Here is a 17,494-nt window from a genome sequence, read left to right as displayed (position 1 = left end):
GTAACCGATGGTGCTGAATACCTATCTTCTCTCATAAGCCATTTCAATATCCTCATTTTTGAAGTGCCTGTTAATCTTTTGCCCATATTTTTTAATATACTTTAAGGCTATGTTATTAGGTGCATTAACATTTAGAACTGTTATCTTTCTCATGAATTGAATCTTTTATTTTGAAGTGCCCCTCTTTATCTCTAGTGAGGGTTTTTGCCTTATACGTTATCAAAAATTAATGCAAGTATACCGGCTTTCTTTTAGTGTCTGCATGTTTCTTTCCTATTTTTTTTATTTTCAATATATCTTTCTTTAACTGTGGCTCTTGTTGACAGCTAACAGTTCAATTTTGGTTTTTTGTTTGATGATCTTTGCTTTTTGAGTGGAATATTAGTTCATTTATATTAATGTAATTACTGATATCTTGGGTTTATTTATTTATATTTTGGTGGCTGCACGGCATATGGAATCTTAGTTCCCTGACCAGGGCTCGAACCCATGCCCCCTGCATTGGGAGCATGCAGTCTTAACCACTGGACCGCCAGGGAAGTCCTGATATCTTGGGTTTAAATCTACAACTTATTATGTGCATTTTCTTTGTCCTGCCTATTTCAGGTTTCTTTTTTCCTCCTCCTTTCGTTCATTTTTTGTTATTTCATTCTTTCCCTGTCTTCATTTGAAACTTTTACTATTCTTTTAGAGGTTTTCCTTAAGTTACAATGTACACCTTTAATATATCAAAGCCTACTTTTACTCTATTGGCACTTTCTCTCTATTCCCAGACAACATAAAGACCTTAAGCTATTTTACATCCCCAATATTAACGTATATGTCATTATGTTGTGTACTTTCTCCCTATATTTAAAACCCCGTTAGACATTACTATGTCTCATAAGTCAATATTAATATTTATCCTTTTTGTTGTTCTTAATTTCTTCCTGCTTCTCTATCCTTTCTTATCCCTGAAAAAGCAAAAAAACCCTACATTTACAAATTAAGTTCCTTTTAGTGTGACCTGTTGATGAAATTTCTCAGCTTTTGTCTGAAAATGTTTTTAATTTCCCCACTATTTTTGTAGATTAATGCTGGATATGGCGTTCTAGGTTAGTAAATTTCTTCCAGCACTTTAAAATTTCCATTCCATTCTCTTCAATTGTTTTCGTTGAAATGTTAGCTGTCTAGTTGTTGTTCATTTAAACATGGTCTTTTTTGCACTTCTGGCTACTTTGAACACTTTGATTTTTAGCACTGATGTACCTCAGTGTGCACTCTTTTTATTTATCTGTTTAGGAGTCATAGAGGTTTCTCAATCTGTGCCTTGACATTTTATCAATTTTAGAAAGTTCTTTGCTATTAAGTCTTCAAAATCGTTTCTGTTCCATCAGATCACCGTCTCTTTCCAGGACTCCAATTACATTTACAAACTTTCTCATTATATTATCTCTGTCTTAATCTGTCATCTGTATTTTGATATTTTTTACTTTCCATGCTTTATTCTGAATAATTTCTTCTGACCGATCTTCTAAGTCAATCTTTTTCAGTTATGTCTATCTGCAGGTAAACCTATCCATTGACTTAATTTTATTCCATTTTTCTGTTCTAGAATTTCTCTGTGGTACTTTTTCAAATTATCTGTGTGTATGTGTGTGGTTTCTACTACATATATATGTAGTTTCTAGTTCTCTAATGAATTAAAATTTCATTTTTTAACCTTATTGAACACAGTAATCATAATTCTTTTAAAATCTTTGTCTGATAACTCTAATGCCTGGAGTCCCTATGGGTCTATTCTATTGTCTATTGCTTTTGTTATTCTCATTCATGTTGTCTCTTCTTATGCCTGGTTATTTTCAATTGTCTGCAGACATTGTATCTGAAAAATCATTTGTAGAAATAATTGAGACGCAGGATATTGTTTTCCTCCAGAGATGATTTATGATAGCTTCTCCCAGGAGCTAGAAACACTGGCAAATAGGGATTACTGCAATTCAATTTAATTAGGATTCTAACTCAACTACAGCTCATGCAATCGACTTGCTCTTCACCCTTCCTTCTAGGTTGCAGCCCTTTGGGGTTCCAACCCAAACCAAGGGGACTAACCAGCCCCTCTTTGCAGGCCCTGAATCTCAAATTCTGTCCCCTCTGTTGGAAAACTCTGGAAACTGCCCCTGACACTTTATCCTGATCAACAAAGGTAAGTTCTCAGAAGCCATGTTGGCCCTACATGACCTTGTCCCTGAAGCCTAATTAGACCCTTGGACACTTGATCCATTTAGGCTAATTTCTTTCAAACAGGAATTTGATTGTCATTCAGAAACAGACGGTCAGTCTACATCTATTATATGTAAACTCAGGAGTTAGAGGGCAGATGGAGTGAGTAGCAGAAAGCCACTAGGCAGAGAGACAGAATAAATCTTTGATGCACAAAGAAGCAGAGAAGGACCATTTAGAGGTCCTGAGAGCTTTCCTGGTTCTTCATGGGGCCCAGAAGCAAATCTATACTTGTGCTCAACAAGACTTTCCTGTGCCCTTAGGATCAACTCCCCTTCTTATGCTTAAGCTAAGTTGGGGATTGTGTCCTTGCAACAAAGAATCATAATATAGCAAGGGAGGGACTAGTGTTCAAAATTTTTTCAAGACTGTAGACCGCTTTACTAGTAAGTTGAGAGATTAAAAAGGATAAATCAATCAAGAGTCAACATATCTTCAAGACTATCAAGTAAAAGCATGTGATTCAGAGGTCATCTTCCAATGTTTCTCTGCCAGAGACATCCCATAGGTCTTCCAGAACTACCATCAGGACTACTTTACCAACAGAATCACTTGCAAGGCACACTCAACAGTATCTGGTAAGAGATATGTGTGTGCAGGGAGAACATGAGCAATTAAAGACAAGGAAGAGCCACACAGCTCCTGAAAAATAATGCAGGAGACAAAGTGGGAGAGCACCAGGACACCTAAAGAGATGCTGCATTCTGGGTAGGCTAGGAACAGATAGATGCTCAGTCAACAATGGGACAGCACATAGCAAGACACATCAATTCTGTAAATAAGTAGAAAAAAGGTCTTTGCAAACAAGGGTTACCTCCACTTACTTCTTCCACACAAGGAAGAACTCTAAGGGGGTAAGTTTGTACTATCAGGGCCTGGTATACAGCAGGCAGTTAGTAAATGCTGCATGAGTAAATGGAAGAATTAACAGCATTTTACAAAAACAGGTCTACAATACTGTCTTAAACTCCTGAGGCCCGATGTTTCGAATAAAGAATTTTTCAGATTTTAGAAAGGTAATAAAGATGTATATTACATAACACTCTAGTGGGGTCTGGAACAGCACCTTATAATCACACTACAGTGAATGTAAACGTAGTCATACTACATGGAATAAATTAAGTCTACAAATAACCTCATATCAGTTAAGGTCAGGTTTAGCTGCCAAATATGTTTTGTCACCAAACTTACCAATAAAAAAACCTCTGGATTTCGGAATTGTAGATAAGGTCTGCTAAAGATGAAAACTAAAATTAATCCTAAAAAAGGACTGCTAATTTTCACTTATTTATCAGGAAACTATTGTTAGTGTGATACGTTTACTGATTAGACACAGTTGCGGAAAATGACTTGTAAGACAGGTCAGAAGAAACTATCCAGAATAAAGCATGGAAAGTCAAAAATATTAAAGTGATATATTGAGAAAGTGTAACGGGAATCCTGGAAGGAGAGACAGCTCATAATCTACAAGGGGAAGCAGATTTGTAATCAGGTAAGTTACAATTCAATGTGATAAGGTCCAAAAAAGAAAGAATGACAAAGCATTGAAAAAACACATTGAAATCTATCCAGGAGCATGAGGGAAAGCTAAGCTCGCTGTGAAAAATGGGAAGTGTGCCAAGACAGAAATTCAGGCAAAGGGAACAATATGAGCACGAGAACATAAAGGTGCGAGAGCAACTCGCGTCAGATCCCTGCTGCAGTTTCAAGAGAATCAACCAAACACCTGAATATTTCTCAGCATTCCTGCATTACCTATGGGATCTAACCACATTCTTCAAGCTTTCCAACAAATGAATCAGATGTAAGAACTCTACCTTATAGAAAATCATAGTTCATATGCTTTAGACACTCATCTGAGAGAACAACACATATGAGAAAATCCACTAGCACAGTAGTTCTTAAAGTATGGTCTCCTGACTAGCAGCATCCGCAGTATCTGGACACTTGTTAGAAATACAAATTCTTGGGCCCCACCTCAGACTTACTGAACCTAAAACTCTGGAGAGGGGGCCCGGTAATGTGTTTTAACAAGCTTTCCAACTGATTCTGATGCATGCTAAATGCATCAGATCTCCTGATCTAAGATAAACCCTTCTCATAATGTAATTCTCAGACCACTGCTTGGAATTGGTTACAAACTACATCTCTTGGGAACCAGTCCAGACCTCCTGAAGCAGAATCTGTACTGAAGTGGAGCCCGGACTCTGCACCTTAATAACCGCTCCCTGTGAGTCTGATGCTTCTGATTCCAAGTTTCAAATGCCACTGCATCAGATTATACACTCCTGGAGGACAAGGACTCTCTTGTTCACAGGTCAATTTGTTTCTAATAGCTGGGCCATAATAGACATTCAGTGAGTATTTTTGGATGATTAGCTAGCTCCACAACAACGCGCCTATCACTACAGCAACTGCCAAGGCTGCTTAGGACCACGACTGAGAACTCTAAGGGGGTGCGTGCTGTCTATCCCCCCTTCTTACCCCTCAAAACGATAACGATTTTGCTTATTTTAAAATGGTGGTCAGCAGCTTGTTAAGAGTAGCTGGATTATTAACTGATGAATTAAAGTCATCTTTGTTTTAAGCTATTTGGTTCTAAGGAAACATAACTATGGATTGGGATAGCAAACAAGAAAGTTGAGGGCTTTAATATATAGTACCTCAACTACCTTGAGGTGAAGTTCAGACTAATTTAAGTAAAGCTGACAGACAAAACTTTTAGTCTGGTGGAATATGATCCATTTAGAAACATTATTCTGGCAAGAAAAGAAACCTCTATTAAGAAATGGCTTTCAGCACCTGCATCCTTTGTTTAGTTTCAGAAAAAAAGGCAGCCAAGACAACGAAGAAAGAGGCTTTTAGGATTCAGGCTCGTGAGAGTTACCATGAAACACAGATCACCTACCAGATTAGTCCAACCAGGGGCAAAAGCTCATTTCTCAGGAAGTGTTTCAGGTTTTATAAGCAACAACTCTGAGACTGAATTAAAATGGCTAAGGAAACACACACACGCACACACACACACACACATACCCCAGAAATTAAATAACTGACCTCACAGATACACATATTTTAATTAATAGTCCCATTTTTTAAAACTGTCAATTTATTTTTCTACCCAATTCAGTATCAATGATATACAAAAGGATATAAACAAATTACCATATTTATAGGAAGACACACAGAACAATTACCAAGGAATAAACCCAGCAAAGTAACAAATTGTTGCTTATCCACGTCCACTCAACTATACAAGTTTTTTAAAATTCTAGCACAGTGTCCCAGTTCTCTAGGAAAGAAGTTACATGGATTTATACCTTCCATAAGGGTCAAGAAAACATTACAAGAGCTGATACAATCACGTTTTGTACTGACAGTCAGAGAAAGGCTTTTAAAGAACACCTTCTAATTTTCAGGCCAATGTATAGTATCAGTGGGTTCATATGCAGGATGTGACTTCATCAAAGGAAATGGTTCTCTCCTCTTGCTGGCCTTCCTAAGATCCTCCTCCCTGTACACAGGCGAAGGAGCTCTCTTTCATAACAGGTGATTGAGCCATACCCTACTCCAGCAGATGGTGTGTAGATTAACAATACAATGAGGAAAAGGAACTGACTTCCTTATCTACTAAATACAATCCAGATTTGGGGAAGCAGTTTCCAAATTTCCACCAGCCAGACATAAAGTGAACTACCCTGTGCACACAGCACATCCTCTTGAGAAAAAATAGGGATGAACACATCAGAAATTTTCACATTGCTCATCAAATACACATTTGCCCAAAGTATATGGGAAATGACAAAAACCTAAACAAAGCCAGACATTTTATCTAAGTAAGTCAGAGTTTAAATTCTTCTTTATGGAAGCATAAGGTTAAGAGTTCGTTTCTCCCAAAATGCCTCAGCCAGGGAAAGCACAGAGAATGGAATATAAAAGTTCAATGGCTTTAAAACATGGAACTCGACAGTTCTCAGTCAACCTAGTCACAATTTTCTGGTCATCTGTAAGTAACTTCCACATTCAAAATTCAACTCTTACATTCAAAAAAGAGATCAACTCCACTTAAGATGCAAAAAAAAAAAAAAAAAAAAAGGCAACTGCCTAAATACTCCAAACACTTGACAACTGGGAAACTGTCTCATAAAGATACTTTAAAGGCCAGCAGGATTCATTTATAATTTGGCATGTGCTGGTTGAAGGGGCAACAAATAAATCAAGATATAATACATCAAGTAATGAGACAAATGGTAGACATATATACCACATTAAAGATTCATATACAATTCTGTGCTGACTTTAAAGAAAAAAATGGGGGACACTAGAGGGAAAAAATGGGAAAAGAATTTCAAGGGAGCATTTCAGTCCAAAGCTAGTCCAGTGAATATCTACCAGTAGGATTTCCAATCTTTCACCTCCAAAGTTGATCTAATAAATTATAAAATTACCTACTCACTTTGGGGACATACAACATACTCCTAAGTACAGTAAGCCCTCTGACATTTTGGTTTCACTTGCTGATTGATGACTAAGTTGTTTCTGGCTGTAAAGATTTTCCTAATATATTTTAATTAGCCAGTTAACAAAGCAAAGGTTGCTCCCTCTGTGAGGCCAATTAAGCTTTACAAAATAATTTGATCTAATGAAGATGAGGGAAGGAAAAAAAAGGGAAAGTTTCCTGGTGTTTCGTGCAAAACTTTTTCTCTCACTTGAAGAACTCGGCAATCACTTAATGTTTTGTTCCAGAAAAAGAAAGCAAAACTAGTTGAGAAAATACCCATATGCTTATTGTTTACTAGCATGATACAAAATAAATTCATAGATGTTGGTCAATTGTCTTTCGAAAACCAAATGTGAATGTTTAATCTTGTAACTTAAGAACTGAATTTTTCCACATTCCTTTATATAGAGTTAGCATCTGTAAATTGAGACTTTTTTTGGACAATCATGCAAATTTAATTTGTCTCTGAAAACAAAAACACAACCTAACAGATTAACAAAATATGTCCTTCAGACAATATTTTCTGTGAATTTTTCTCCACTGTTACCCTTTTTATCCTTTAGCAAACAGAAACTACTCCAAAAAAGTTGATGTATTTTGAATTTACAGAGAGCTAAACTCTCAGGACGATTAGGAAGGAAGACTAGATCACGTCAACCTATTTTATCAGTACCTTCTGAGCTGACTCTACTCCTCTCAAAAGTAAACTCCAAAAATTTTCTAGTCATTATTATTAAGCTATATAAGCTACAAACATTTCTACTGCCATAGATGCTTCTGTAAAATTGAATAAAGATTTTATTATACCACACACACAAAAAGTAATCGGTACAGAAAAGGCAGTTTTCGGTTATTCTGTTGAGAATTTCTTTCCACGATTTCTCCCATTAAAGTATAGTTTTCAAAGCAACCACCACGACAAAGGAAGCATCTAATTAGTCCATTTTCTTCTGATCCAAGAATGCTGAACATTTACTGTCCCATCTGTAGTTGTATCAGCAGTGTAATGAACACAGTTTATATTACTTAACTATTCTTTGAACTCCAAGAACTGTTGAAGTCTTTTCTGATGTTCTGCAGATGCTTGCACAGCACTAAATGAAACATAAATTCAAAGCATAAGCTTTATTTTACATTAAGCATATTAAGTGAACCACAGAGCACAGAGTCAATATTTTTCAAAACAATTAAAAACGAATAGAAATCTTCACATATTTAGTACTTCTGAAAAAGCTGGATGAAAACTCTCCTTAATCTAATGAGGAGGAGGGCTCGCATTCAGTAACAGCATGCTTCTACCTTCTAAAAGACCAAAGCAAATTAAGACTGACAAGTGAAGGCATCAATTTTAACCTGCTCTGCTGTGGAACCTGCTGTGCAGTTCCAGGCCTTGCAGTAGATTTTCTGGATTTTATTATTTTATTTAAACCAGATTCCAACATTATCTTTGAGTTGTGGAGTATTTGAATTGCCTTTAATATAAAATCCTTTAAACTAAAATGTTTGGTTAAAACACAATAGACTCCACTAATCGTTTTCAAAGGTAATAGCTTGGTGGTTTAGATTTACTTTTCCCTTTGAACGTAAGTTATGTCTTAGAGGGGGAAACTGAGTTCTCTCCCCACCCTTGCCGCCACAAAAATACATTACCTGGACAAAAGCGGGGCAAATATATATATTGAAACTAGTATAAAACTTCCTTTTAAACTTTTGGGCAGAAATTGAATATACTGAAAGATTCTGGTTTTCTAGTTGTTGATAGTAATATACCATTACTGAATGATAAAATTCCAGGTAACTGAAGGTCGCCACTTTTAAAAGTGTCAAGTCTTATTATAATAATTTTGCTACAAATCATGCTAAAGCACCTTGTACATTCACATCTCTCCGACTAACTGCAACATCTCAAGTGTATTTTACTGTTCAGACTCCCTCTAGGTGTCAGTGAGGCTGTCATCTCTCACTAAATGGCTCCAAACTTTTTCAAACACCAAGTCCACAGCTTTTCTCATGACTCCCCTCTGCTAGCAGGCACTGTACTATCTCTTACTATTGTTAGTATTCTTGACTCTAACAGCAGTCTTCCTCTCATATTTTAATATGTTATAGGCTGGAAAACTAGCAAACCGAATTTGCCTAAATTAAGAGTAAATAGGTATTAAATGCATTTCCCCAATGCGTAACTGATGTGCATTAATTTTCACACCTCAAACGTTTACTTCATTTATACCTGGTTCTCAGAGGTGAAGTTTTGGGGAATGAATAAATCAGGTATGATACAGTAATAATAGTTATTGTCACAACAATATATAATATAGCGTGGGCTTTACATATGTAGGATCCCATTTTATCTCTCTTAACAGCAAATGAAACAAACTGGAATGGATAACATACCCTTTTCATGGGAGGGTAAACAGTATCAGAATGGTTTCCAGAGGTTTGTAGATAGAATTCTAGGGTCAGAAAGATTTGAGTCTAAATGCTGGTTCTGCAACTTACTACTTGCATAATCTCAGGTAAGTTACTTAAATCAATAGGTAACTTGCCCCCAACTACAGATAGTCAATAATGTAACCAGGCATATATCCAAATGTTTTAATTCCAAATCTAACTTCTACTATACCATTCTGTCCTATATTTGTACAAAATAGTCTCTACTGACCTCATCAATTTTGGTACATGTATAAAATATGGTTCTTCTCAGAGGAAAGAAACTAAGGCAGAGTTTCATTTTCATAATTTTTTTAACAGTCATCTATCTCCCTTTCTTATCTAAGAAATTTATTTTCCCCTTTTCTTCCTGTTTTGCTGTAACATCAATATACATCATATCTATTTCATTACCTAAATTCATTGAACGTTTTCTGAGAGTACCCTACATGGCAGTTTACATCTTAAAGGGAGTCTAGTGTTGTACAGGGTAAGAAGGTGGAATTTTAAGAGCAAGAAAGACCTGATTTCAGGTTCATGTTCTAACACTGACTAGACTATGCTATTAGGCAAGTTCTTAATCCCTCCAAGTCTCAGTTTCCATATCTATACAATACGATAATCTCTTCACCTCAAAGGCTCTTTGAGAAGAGTAAATGAAAATGCGAAGTGTACTGTCTAGAACAGCACTGTGCAACAGAACTTTCTGCAATAATGGAAATGTTTTATACCTAAGCTGTCCAATACGGTAGCCACTGGCTATGTGCAGTTATTGAGGACCTGAAATGTGGCCAATGTAAGTGACAAACTTGATTTTCAATTTTATTTAACTTTAATTAATTTAAATTTAAATAGCAATATGTGGCTATCATATTGGAGAGTGCAGATCTAGAAGCACTCAATAAATAGATTTTTTTTTTTTTTTTTTTTTTTTTGCCGTACGCGGGCCTCTCACTGTTGTGGCCTCTCTCGTTGCGGAGCACAGGCTCCGGACGCGCAGGCTCAGCGGCGATGGCTCACGGGCCTAGCTGCTCCATGGCATCTGGGATCTTCCCGGACCGGGGCACGAACCCGTGTCCCCTGCATCGGCAGGCGGACTCTCAACCACTGCGTCACCAGGGAAGCCCTTTTGGTTTGTTTTTAAACAAATGAATAAACCTCATAAGGAGAGCAGATTATCTACAGCTCTTCTGTATTCCCACACAGAACCAAAGTGTTCCATAAAAACTTGCTGCTGCTGCTACCTTATGTATGTGTTGACATGTATGTCATATGCTTTATGTATGTGCCTCATGGAAGTAAAAGGAAATACACTACTGCTTCTAAAAGCAAGTGGTTTGAGGAAGTTCTAAACTACTTATTGATTGCATACAGAAAAAACAGAGCAATCTCTTATATCTTTTAAAGTTTATTTATAATTATGACAGACATAATTTAGTTAATAAACTAGTATCCCTTACACTGCCTAGGTAGATTATTTCATGAAAAGAAAGCAGTAAACATCAAAGAAACTAAATATACACAGGTTTGGCATTTGTGGTTTTCTTTCTGGTTCCGTTTCTGAAGGTGGTATGATCTATCATTGCTTTTCCAGCACGATTCACAAAGCACCAAGGACTCATTTATGGAATACTCTCCTCACCCCAAGTCTTAGTTTGCTGACCAAGACGTAATAACAGAATTATTTTTAATATGCTTTTCTGGAGAAGAAAATATCATTTTGCCTTTTTCTCCCTTAAGGATATTTTAGTAATTAAAAAAAAACAATATATAATTACATTTGCTGCTTTTATAACTTTCTATCCTCTTTTTTACCCATTTGAAAGAAGGCCCCAAAGCTTATATGATAGGCTAAATTTTAAAATGTAAATATTAAATCTAAATTCAAGCTGTTAGTTCCCAGTAGGAATCATGAAGGTCCCAAAAGAATACTTTCAACTTAGGAGCCTTTATAATTCTCATACCTGTTTCTCAGGTGAACTCCTGAAAGTGAATTATCGTGGAACAAAAACAGGTAAACTTACTTCAGATGTTCACCAAATGTAGTAGTTATTCTATAGATGGCAGTTTTTAGTGATGCTCTAAAGGCAAATCTTAATGTTTTATAAGAAGTGTCCACTAGGCTTCCTGAAATCCGAGGTGGTTTACTGGAAGCATGAGGAAGCTTGAAGTACTTGTCAACTGCCTACATCAAGAAAGAAAGAAAACACGTTAGTTCAGACTATCAAGAAAGCCAATTTAGTCCAAAGGATTAAAGAGATTTCATTTCAGAAAGATAGATAGATACAGATACACACACACACACACACACACACACACACACACACACACACACACACACACACACAGACATATAATAAAATATTTATTTTGGATCACAGTCAAATCAATTTGAAAAACAGGGAGTAGAGGTTCAGCCACTTCAGCAGTTACCAGGGAAAAGTCCACATCTGTCCTCCAAAAAGCAGTTATACTTCAACAGCCTTGAAAATGCAAAACTGGGAAGTGAAACACAGATATCCTACTCTGCTTATGATGCATGACAGATGGGTAAGAGCACCTTTATTATAAATCTCAGCCCAAAAAAAGACCAAACTTTATACTTTACAAGGGTAAGGTTATTTACTATACTAGTTTATCTTCCTTTTCAATTCTAGCTGATAAAGTACCTATGAGCAAGAATAGGTGGGAAGAGAACTCACAAGTGAAACTGATTTTATTTATATTTGATAGTATAAGAGATTTAAGTATAACTTTTAAAAGCCAAAGGTAAATATTATAATTTTTAAATGCTATAAACTATATTAAGAGAAGGGAGAAGACTGAGAAGTATAAGCATGTCAATCTACTACAGCAAAGATAATGTCTAAAGTGACAAGAAGTAATAATATAAGTCTATTATTTATAGTTACGGATGTAAGCACCAAAAAAGTACTTAAAACTATAGTTAAAAGGATTTCTGCCATCATGTTTTTAATTTCAAGAGCTCTTAAGAGGGGAAAGCAGGGGCGGGGGTGGTGGTGGGATGAATTGGGAGATTGGGACTGACATATATACACTATTATGTATTAAATAGATAACTAATAAGAACCTGCTGTGTAAAAAATAAATAAAAACTTTAAAAAGAGCTCTTTCATGTCATTTGAGTGATCCTTTTTACTTCAGCATCCTATTTTTGTTTCAAGGCTGCAATACCGCTTTAATTTCTTAGGATTTTGGTGATTTTTGTTATATACTTGGTTTTTTGTTTTATAGTTTCCCAAGCTACTTTTCTTCTCTTTGCTTCTTTTGGTCTCTATCTTCTGTATTGGATACTTTCTTCAAGATCTAGTGATCCTTGGCTCATGACTGCGAGTGGGACCTCCTAAAGAGCTGACCGAAAGCTCTGAGTACTGGAGATTACTGACCACAGCTTTGAGTACACAAATGGAGATTACTGACGGCTTCACAATAGGTGATCTGCGTGGACTTTTGGGGGGTAAGTGCTCAACTCAGTAACTTTAGGTCTTTCTTCTTGGTTTGATCAGAGTTCCCAAAGAAAAGTCTTCCAGTACCCTGTCTGGGGGGCTTGGTCCCCAGTGCTCAGGGAAGCCAAGTGGTGAACAGAGCTATGGAGCACACCTCTATGCTTTTAGTAGAGTACCCGCAACTGTGAACTCTCCCAGTCCAGAGACCCAGTGCTCTACTCTCTCTGAGGATGAACCTCGACTTCTGCTGGAATGAGGGAGAAGCACCACCTAGGAAAATCTAGGGATCTAACTGGTTTTCAAACAGCTCTCACCCAAACCTCCCTGTTCTGGTACCTGTCCCTTCACCTTTGGTTCCAGAGGGTCTTGGTGCTTGCCCCACTACCAACTTCAGATTTGCCTCTGGAAACTACTAAGTTAGTTATCTCAACCATCTGCTGTCCAGCTTTGAAGACTTTGTTGCTGTTGTCTCCTCTCCTATTTATGGATTTACGTTTGTTTTTTTTTAAATAAATTTAGTTATTTATTTTTGGCTGCATTGGGTCTTTGTTGCTGTGCGCAGGCTCTCTCTAGTTGTAGCGAGCGGGAGCTACTCTTCGTTGCAGTGTGAGGGCTTCTCATTGCGGTGGCTTCTCTTGTTGCGGAGCACGGGCTCTAGGCGTGCGAGCTTCAGTAGTTGTGGCACGTGGACTCAGTAGTTATGGCTTGTGGGCTCTAGAGCACAGGCTCAGTAGCTGTGGTGCATGGGCTGAGTTGCTCCATGGCATGTGGGATCTTCCCAGATCAGGGCTTGAACCCGTGTCCCCTGCACTGGCAGGCGGATTATTAACCACTGCGCCACCAGGGAAGACCCTGGATTTATGTCTTTTTAAAAAGTCCTTTTACTGTAGCTTAGCAGAGTTTAGGGGGAAGGAATAAGACCTGATGGGTGTTTTCAGTCTGCCATGATAACTGCAAGTCTAAACATTTATTCTCTCAACAGTAACTTATAAGAGGGATTCCCAAGACTGGGACAAACTTGAGATAATTTTAGGCAGTATGGGAGATGGTATTCAATGACATATTTAAGCAACATTAAATAACACTGAATCATAATGGAAAAGTTACTCCCTTTTCAATTTTCTTGTAAACCTTCTAATTAACACTCAGTATACCAGTGTGATGATGATGATTATCATCATCATTTACACCTGGATCCAGTGGACTTTTTTTTTTTTTTTAATCTATTTTTATTTATTTTTGGCTGCGTTAGGTCTTCGTTGCTGCACGTGGGCTTTCTCTAGTTGCACCGAGCGGGGGCTACTTTTTGTTGCGGTACATGGGCTTCTCATTGCGGTGGCTTCTCTTGCTGTGGAGCATGGGCTCTAGGCACACGGGCTTCAGCAGTTGTGGCTTGCGGGTTCTAGAGCGCAGGCTCAGGTGAACCAGTTTGCAAGGCAGAAACAGAGACAGAGATGTAGAGAGCAAACATATGGACACCAAGGGGGGAAAGCGGGGGTCGGGGGGTGGTGTTGGTGGGATGAATTAGGAGATTGGGATTGACATATATACACTAATATGTATAAAATAGATAACTAATAAGAACCTGATGTATAATAAAAATAAAATAAAATTCAAAACAAAACAAAACAAAAAAGGAATCCGCCTTCCAATACAGGTGACACGGATTCAATCCCTGGTCAGGGAACTAAGATCCCACATGCCGCGGGGCAACTAAGCCTGTGAGCCACAACTACTGAGCCCACGCTCCACAACTAGAGAGAAGCCTGCGCACCACAATGAAGAGCCTGCGTGCTGCAATGAAGACCCGATGCAGCCATAAATAAGTAAGTAAGTAAATAAATAAATAAAAGAAAGGAGGTTAAGAAATGCATGCTCCTGCCAAGCCCTCACAGAGGTAATTTGATATGGCGGGAAGCAAAGGACTTCAGGTCTAAAAGCCTGGTTTTCAAATTTACTCGACCATTTATTGGCATGATCTTGATTAAGTCATACCAACAGATATAGTCTTTTTGAGAGAGACTAAATCATGCAAAGTAAGCCTTATTCTAACTTTATGGGATTGTTACAAAAATTAAAGAAAGAGCATTTCTTTTGGAGTACTACACAAATATTAGGTAAAGTAGCATAGGATTCTAGAGAAACAAAGAATGGACTGTGACTTGTAGAAGAATATTGGTCAAGGGTCTCTGGGCCTTCAAACCCATAGTTCTGGCCCTCAAGAACATTCCTTTCCTTTTCCCCATTCTTCCTTCTAACTTCTGTTATCACTTCCTCAGGGAGGCCTTTAATGACTTCACACTTCCTTTCAATCTCCTATTCACAAGACTAGCTTAGACTCGCCTGTTTTATGTTCTCTGATCATCCTGCATTTTTGCATACTGTGGCACTTATTACAATTGTAGTTACTTATTTGTATGATTTTCCATTTTATAGTCTGTAAGCTCCTGGAGGGCAGGAACCATGTCTGCCTTTTCTCACTCTATATCCTAACACATGGTAAACCATTTGAATTAACATTTATTGGATGAATGGATATGTGAATAGCATAAAGGTCAACTTCAATATTCCAAGTATATCAAAATTTGACCTTCAGATGATAAGGCAAAAAATATAATAGACAGAGCTGATATCCTACCATCAAGGTGACAATGACTTTTCAAAGACTTGAAGGCTTTCTGAAAACTTTAAAATGTACTTTTAAAGATGAAAAAGTTCTGGAGTTAGATGATGGTTGATGGTTAAACAACAATGTGACTGTACTTAACGACACAGAAATGTACACTAAAAGATAGTTAAAATGGTAAATGTTACGTTATGTGTATTTTGACACAATTTAAGAAAAATTTTTTTGATTAAAAAAACCACTCTACCATTTTGGTCCCCAACCTTTATAAGGGCCCTTTTTAAAGACTATATATATATATGTAGATATATACACATATATATGTATATGTAGTGGAATTCCACAGGATAGTAGCTGTTCTCCATCCATTAATGTAGGAAATAATGCTTTTAAATGAACTTCTATTTTAATTAACCAAAACAGCATGTAAAAACCTCTGAAAAATAGCTATAAATACGTCAGACAAACATTAATTACTCAGATGACAGCAATGTATGTGTGGATTCATGAACCTGTTGTGATACTTGGAATCTCCCAGGAGGGCCTGGCCCACTATTAGGAACAACTGTCCTAGGATATCCATCCCTCCACTGCTTGCCCTCTGAATGGTTTGAAGAATGAAAGCCTTCCCCTTTCCTTTCATATTTTCTCTTTAATGATTCACAGTGATATGGCTTTTTTATTGATGGTGAAAAATAAAACAAAAGAACAGAACAGTTACATACAATTTTCCTTAATAACATCCAGAAGCCTGTATTTTATAACTTGCCTTAAATTACAGAGATACTTAGAACTTACTCTCATTATTAAGAGCAAGTATCCCTCCTACGTCACAGAATGTAAAACCAAAAACATGTAACAGGGCTCTTATGAGTCACATGACATCCCTGCCTCTCAAAATGAAGGGGCTTGGGACTATTATAATTAACCCATTACATCAGAACTGTCACTCAAATCAGGCCCCAGAACAGAAGCTTTTGCCCACCAAACCAACCATGAAGCTATCCAGCAGTCATCCAACAAGCATTCAATAAGTGCCTGTCATTTGCTAGGTACCAGGTCAGATGCTAGGAATACAGAAATAAGACAAGGTCCCTGCCTCTGCTCTGACTAGAGACAATAAAAGTAAACAGACAATTAAAATGCAGTATAATAAAGTGATGAAATGGGGATTACAGGGCAGAGCCAGAGAAAAGAAAAATGTGTTCTAGGCAAAGAAGGAAAGAAGAAGCATCATATATAGAGTTAGAGTCTGGTTATGAAAATAAAATATATTTGGGGGAAAACGGAATAGTCCATGGTGGTTATTAGAGTAGAGGGCTTATAGGAAGAACAGGATAGTGACTAAAGTCAGAATGAAGGATCCCTGTTAATAAGAGGAGCAAAAGGCCATAGTAATAATTCAGGTCAGAAATGCCAAGGGCTGAAGTGAGGCTGAAGCAGGAGGGATGGGCAAGAGAAAGGGTGGGTGGTCAATATGGAATTGATCCCTTAGAGTTTTGCCACATGGGTGCAACTGAAGGACATGGCAACAAGGAGTTGAAGAACTGGTAGTAACAAGGACCTAATGAAACTTAAAAGCTTTTGCACAGCAAAGGAAACCATAAACAAGACGAAAAGACAACCCTTAGAATGGGAGAAAATATTTGCAAATGAAGCAACTGACAAAGGATTAATCTCCAAAACATTCAAAACTACAATGAGATATCATCTCACACTGGTCAGAATGGCCATCATCAAAAAATCTACAGGGCTTCCCTGGTGGTGCAGTGGCTGCGAGTCCGCCTGCCGATGCAGGGGACACGGGTTCGTGCCCCGGTCCGCGAAGATCCCACATGCCGCGGAGCGGCTAGGCCCGTGAGCCATGGCCACTGAGCCTGTGCGTCCGGAGCCTGTGCTCCGCAACGGGAGAGGCCACAACAGTGAGAGGCCTGCGTACCACCAAAAAAAAACAAAAAAAATCTACAAACAGGGCTTCCCTGGTGGTGTAGTGGTTGAGAATCTGCCTGCCAATGCAGGGGACACGGGTTCGAGCCCTGGTCTGGGAAGATCCCACATGCCACGGAGCAATTAGGCCCGTGACCCACACCTACTGAGCCTGCACGTCTGGAGCCTGTGCTCTGCCACGATAGTGAGAGGCCCACGCACCGCGATGAAGAGAGGCCCCCGCTTGCCACAACTAGAGAAAGCCCTCACACAGAAACGAAG

At 38.0% G+C, this 17,494-nt stretch overlaps 1 protein-coding gene across 4 annotated transcripts in view; it reads right to left on the bottom strand.

Annotated features, from left to right (window-relative positions):
- Positions 1 to 5,367: 5,367 nt before the first annotated feature.
- The window catches only part of NDC1 (NDC1 transmembrane nucleoporin), a 45,327-nt gene continuing 33,200 nt past the window's right edge, over positions 5,368 to 17,494 (bottom strand). For 2 of the 4 annotated variants that reach the window (XM_007128161.4, XM_007128160.4), the window contains 2 exons: positions 11,218 to 11,378; positions 5,369 to 7,857 (listed from right to left, as the gene is read on the bottom strand). In XM_007128161.4, the coding sequence (XP_007128223.1) occupies positions 7,794 to 7,857; positions 11,218 to 11,378 (225 nt within the window). In that variant the 3' untranslated portion in view covers positions 5,369 to 7,793. Of the gene's footprint in view, positions 7,858 to 9,165; positions 9,217 to 11,217; positions 11,379 to 17,494 lie in introns of those variants that run through there. The other 2 variants (XM_024119776.3, XM_028489381.2) reach the window with 2 other exon arrangements.

Source organism: Physeter macrocephalus, chromosome 4, assembly GCF_002837175.3.
Source record: "Physeter macrocephalus isolate SW-GA chromosome 4, ASM283717v5, whole genome shotgun sequence".
Lineage (NCBI taxonomy): Eukaryota > Metazoa > Chordata > Mammalia > Artiodactyla > Physeteridae > Physeter > Physeter macrocephalus.
The sequence above is the reverse complement of the archived record's forward strand: the minus strand, read 5'-3'. Positions and strand labels throughout refer to the sequence as shown.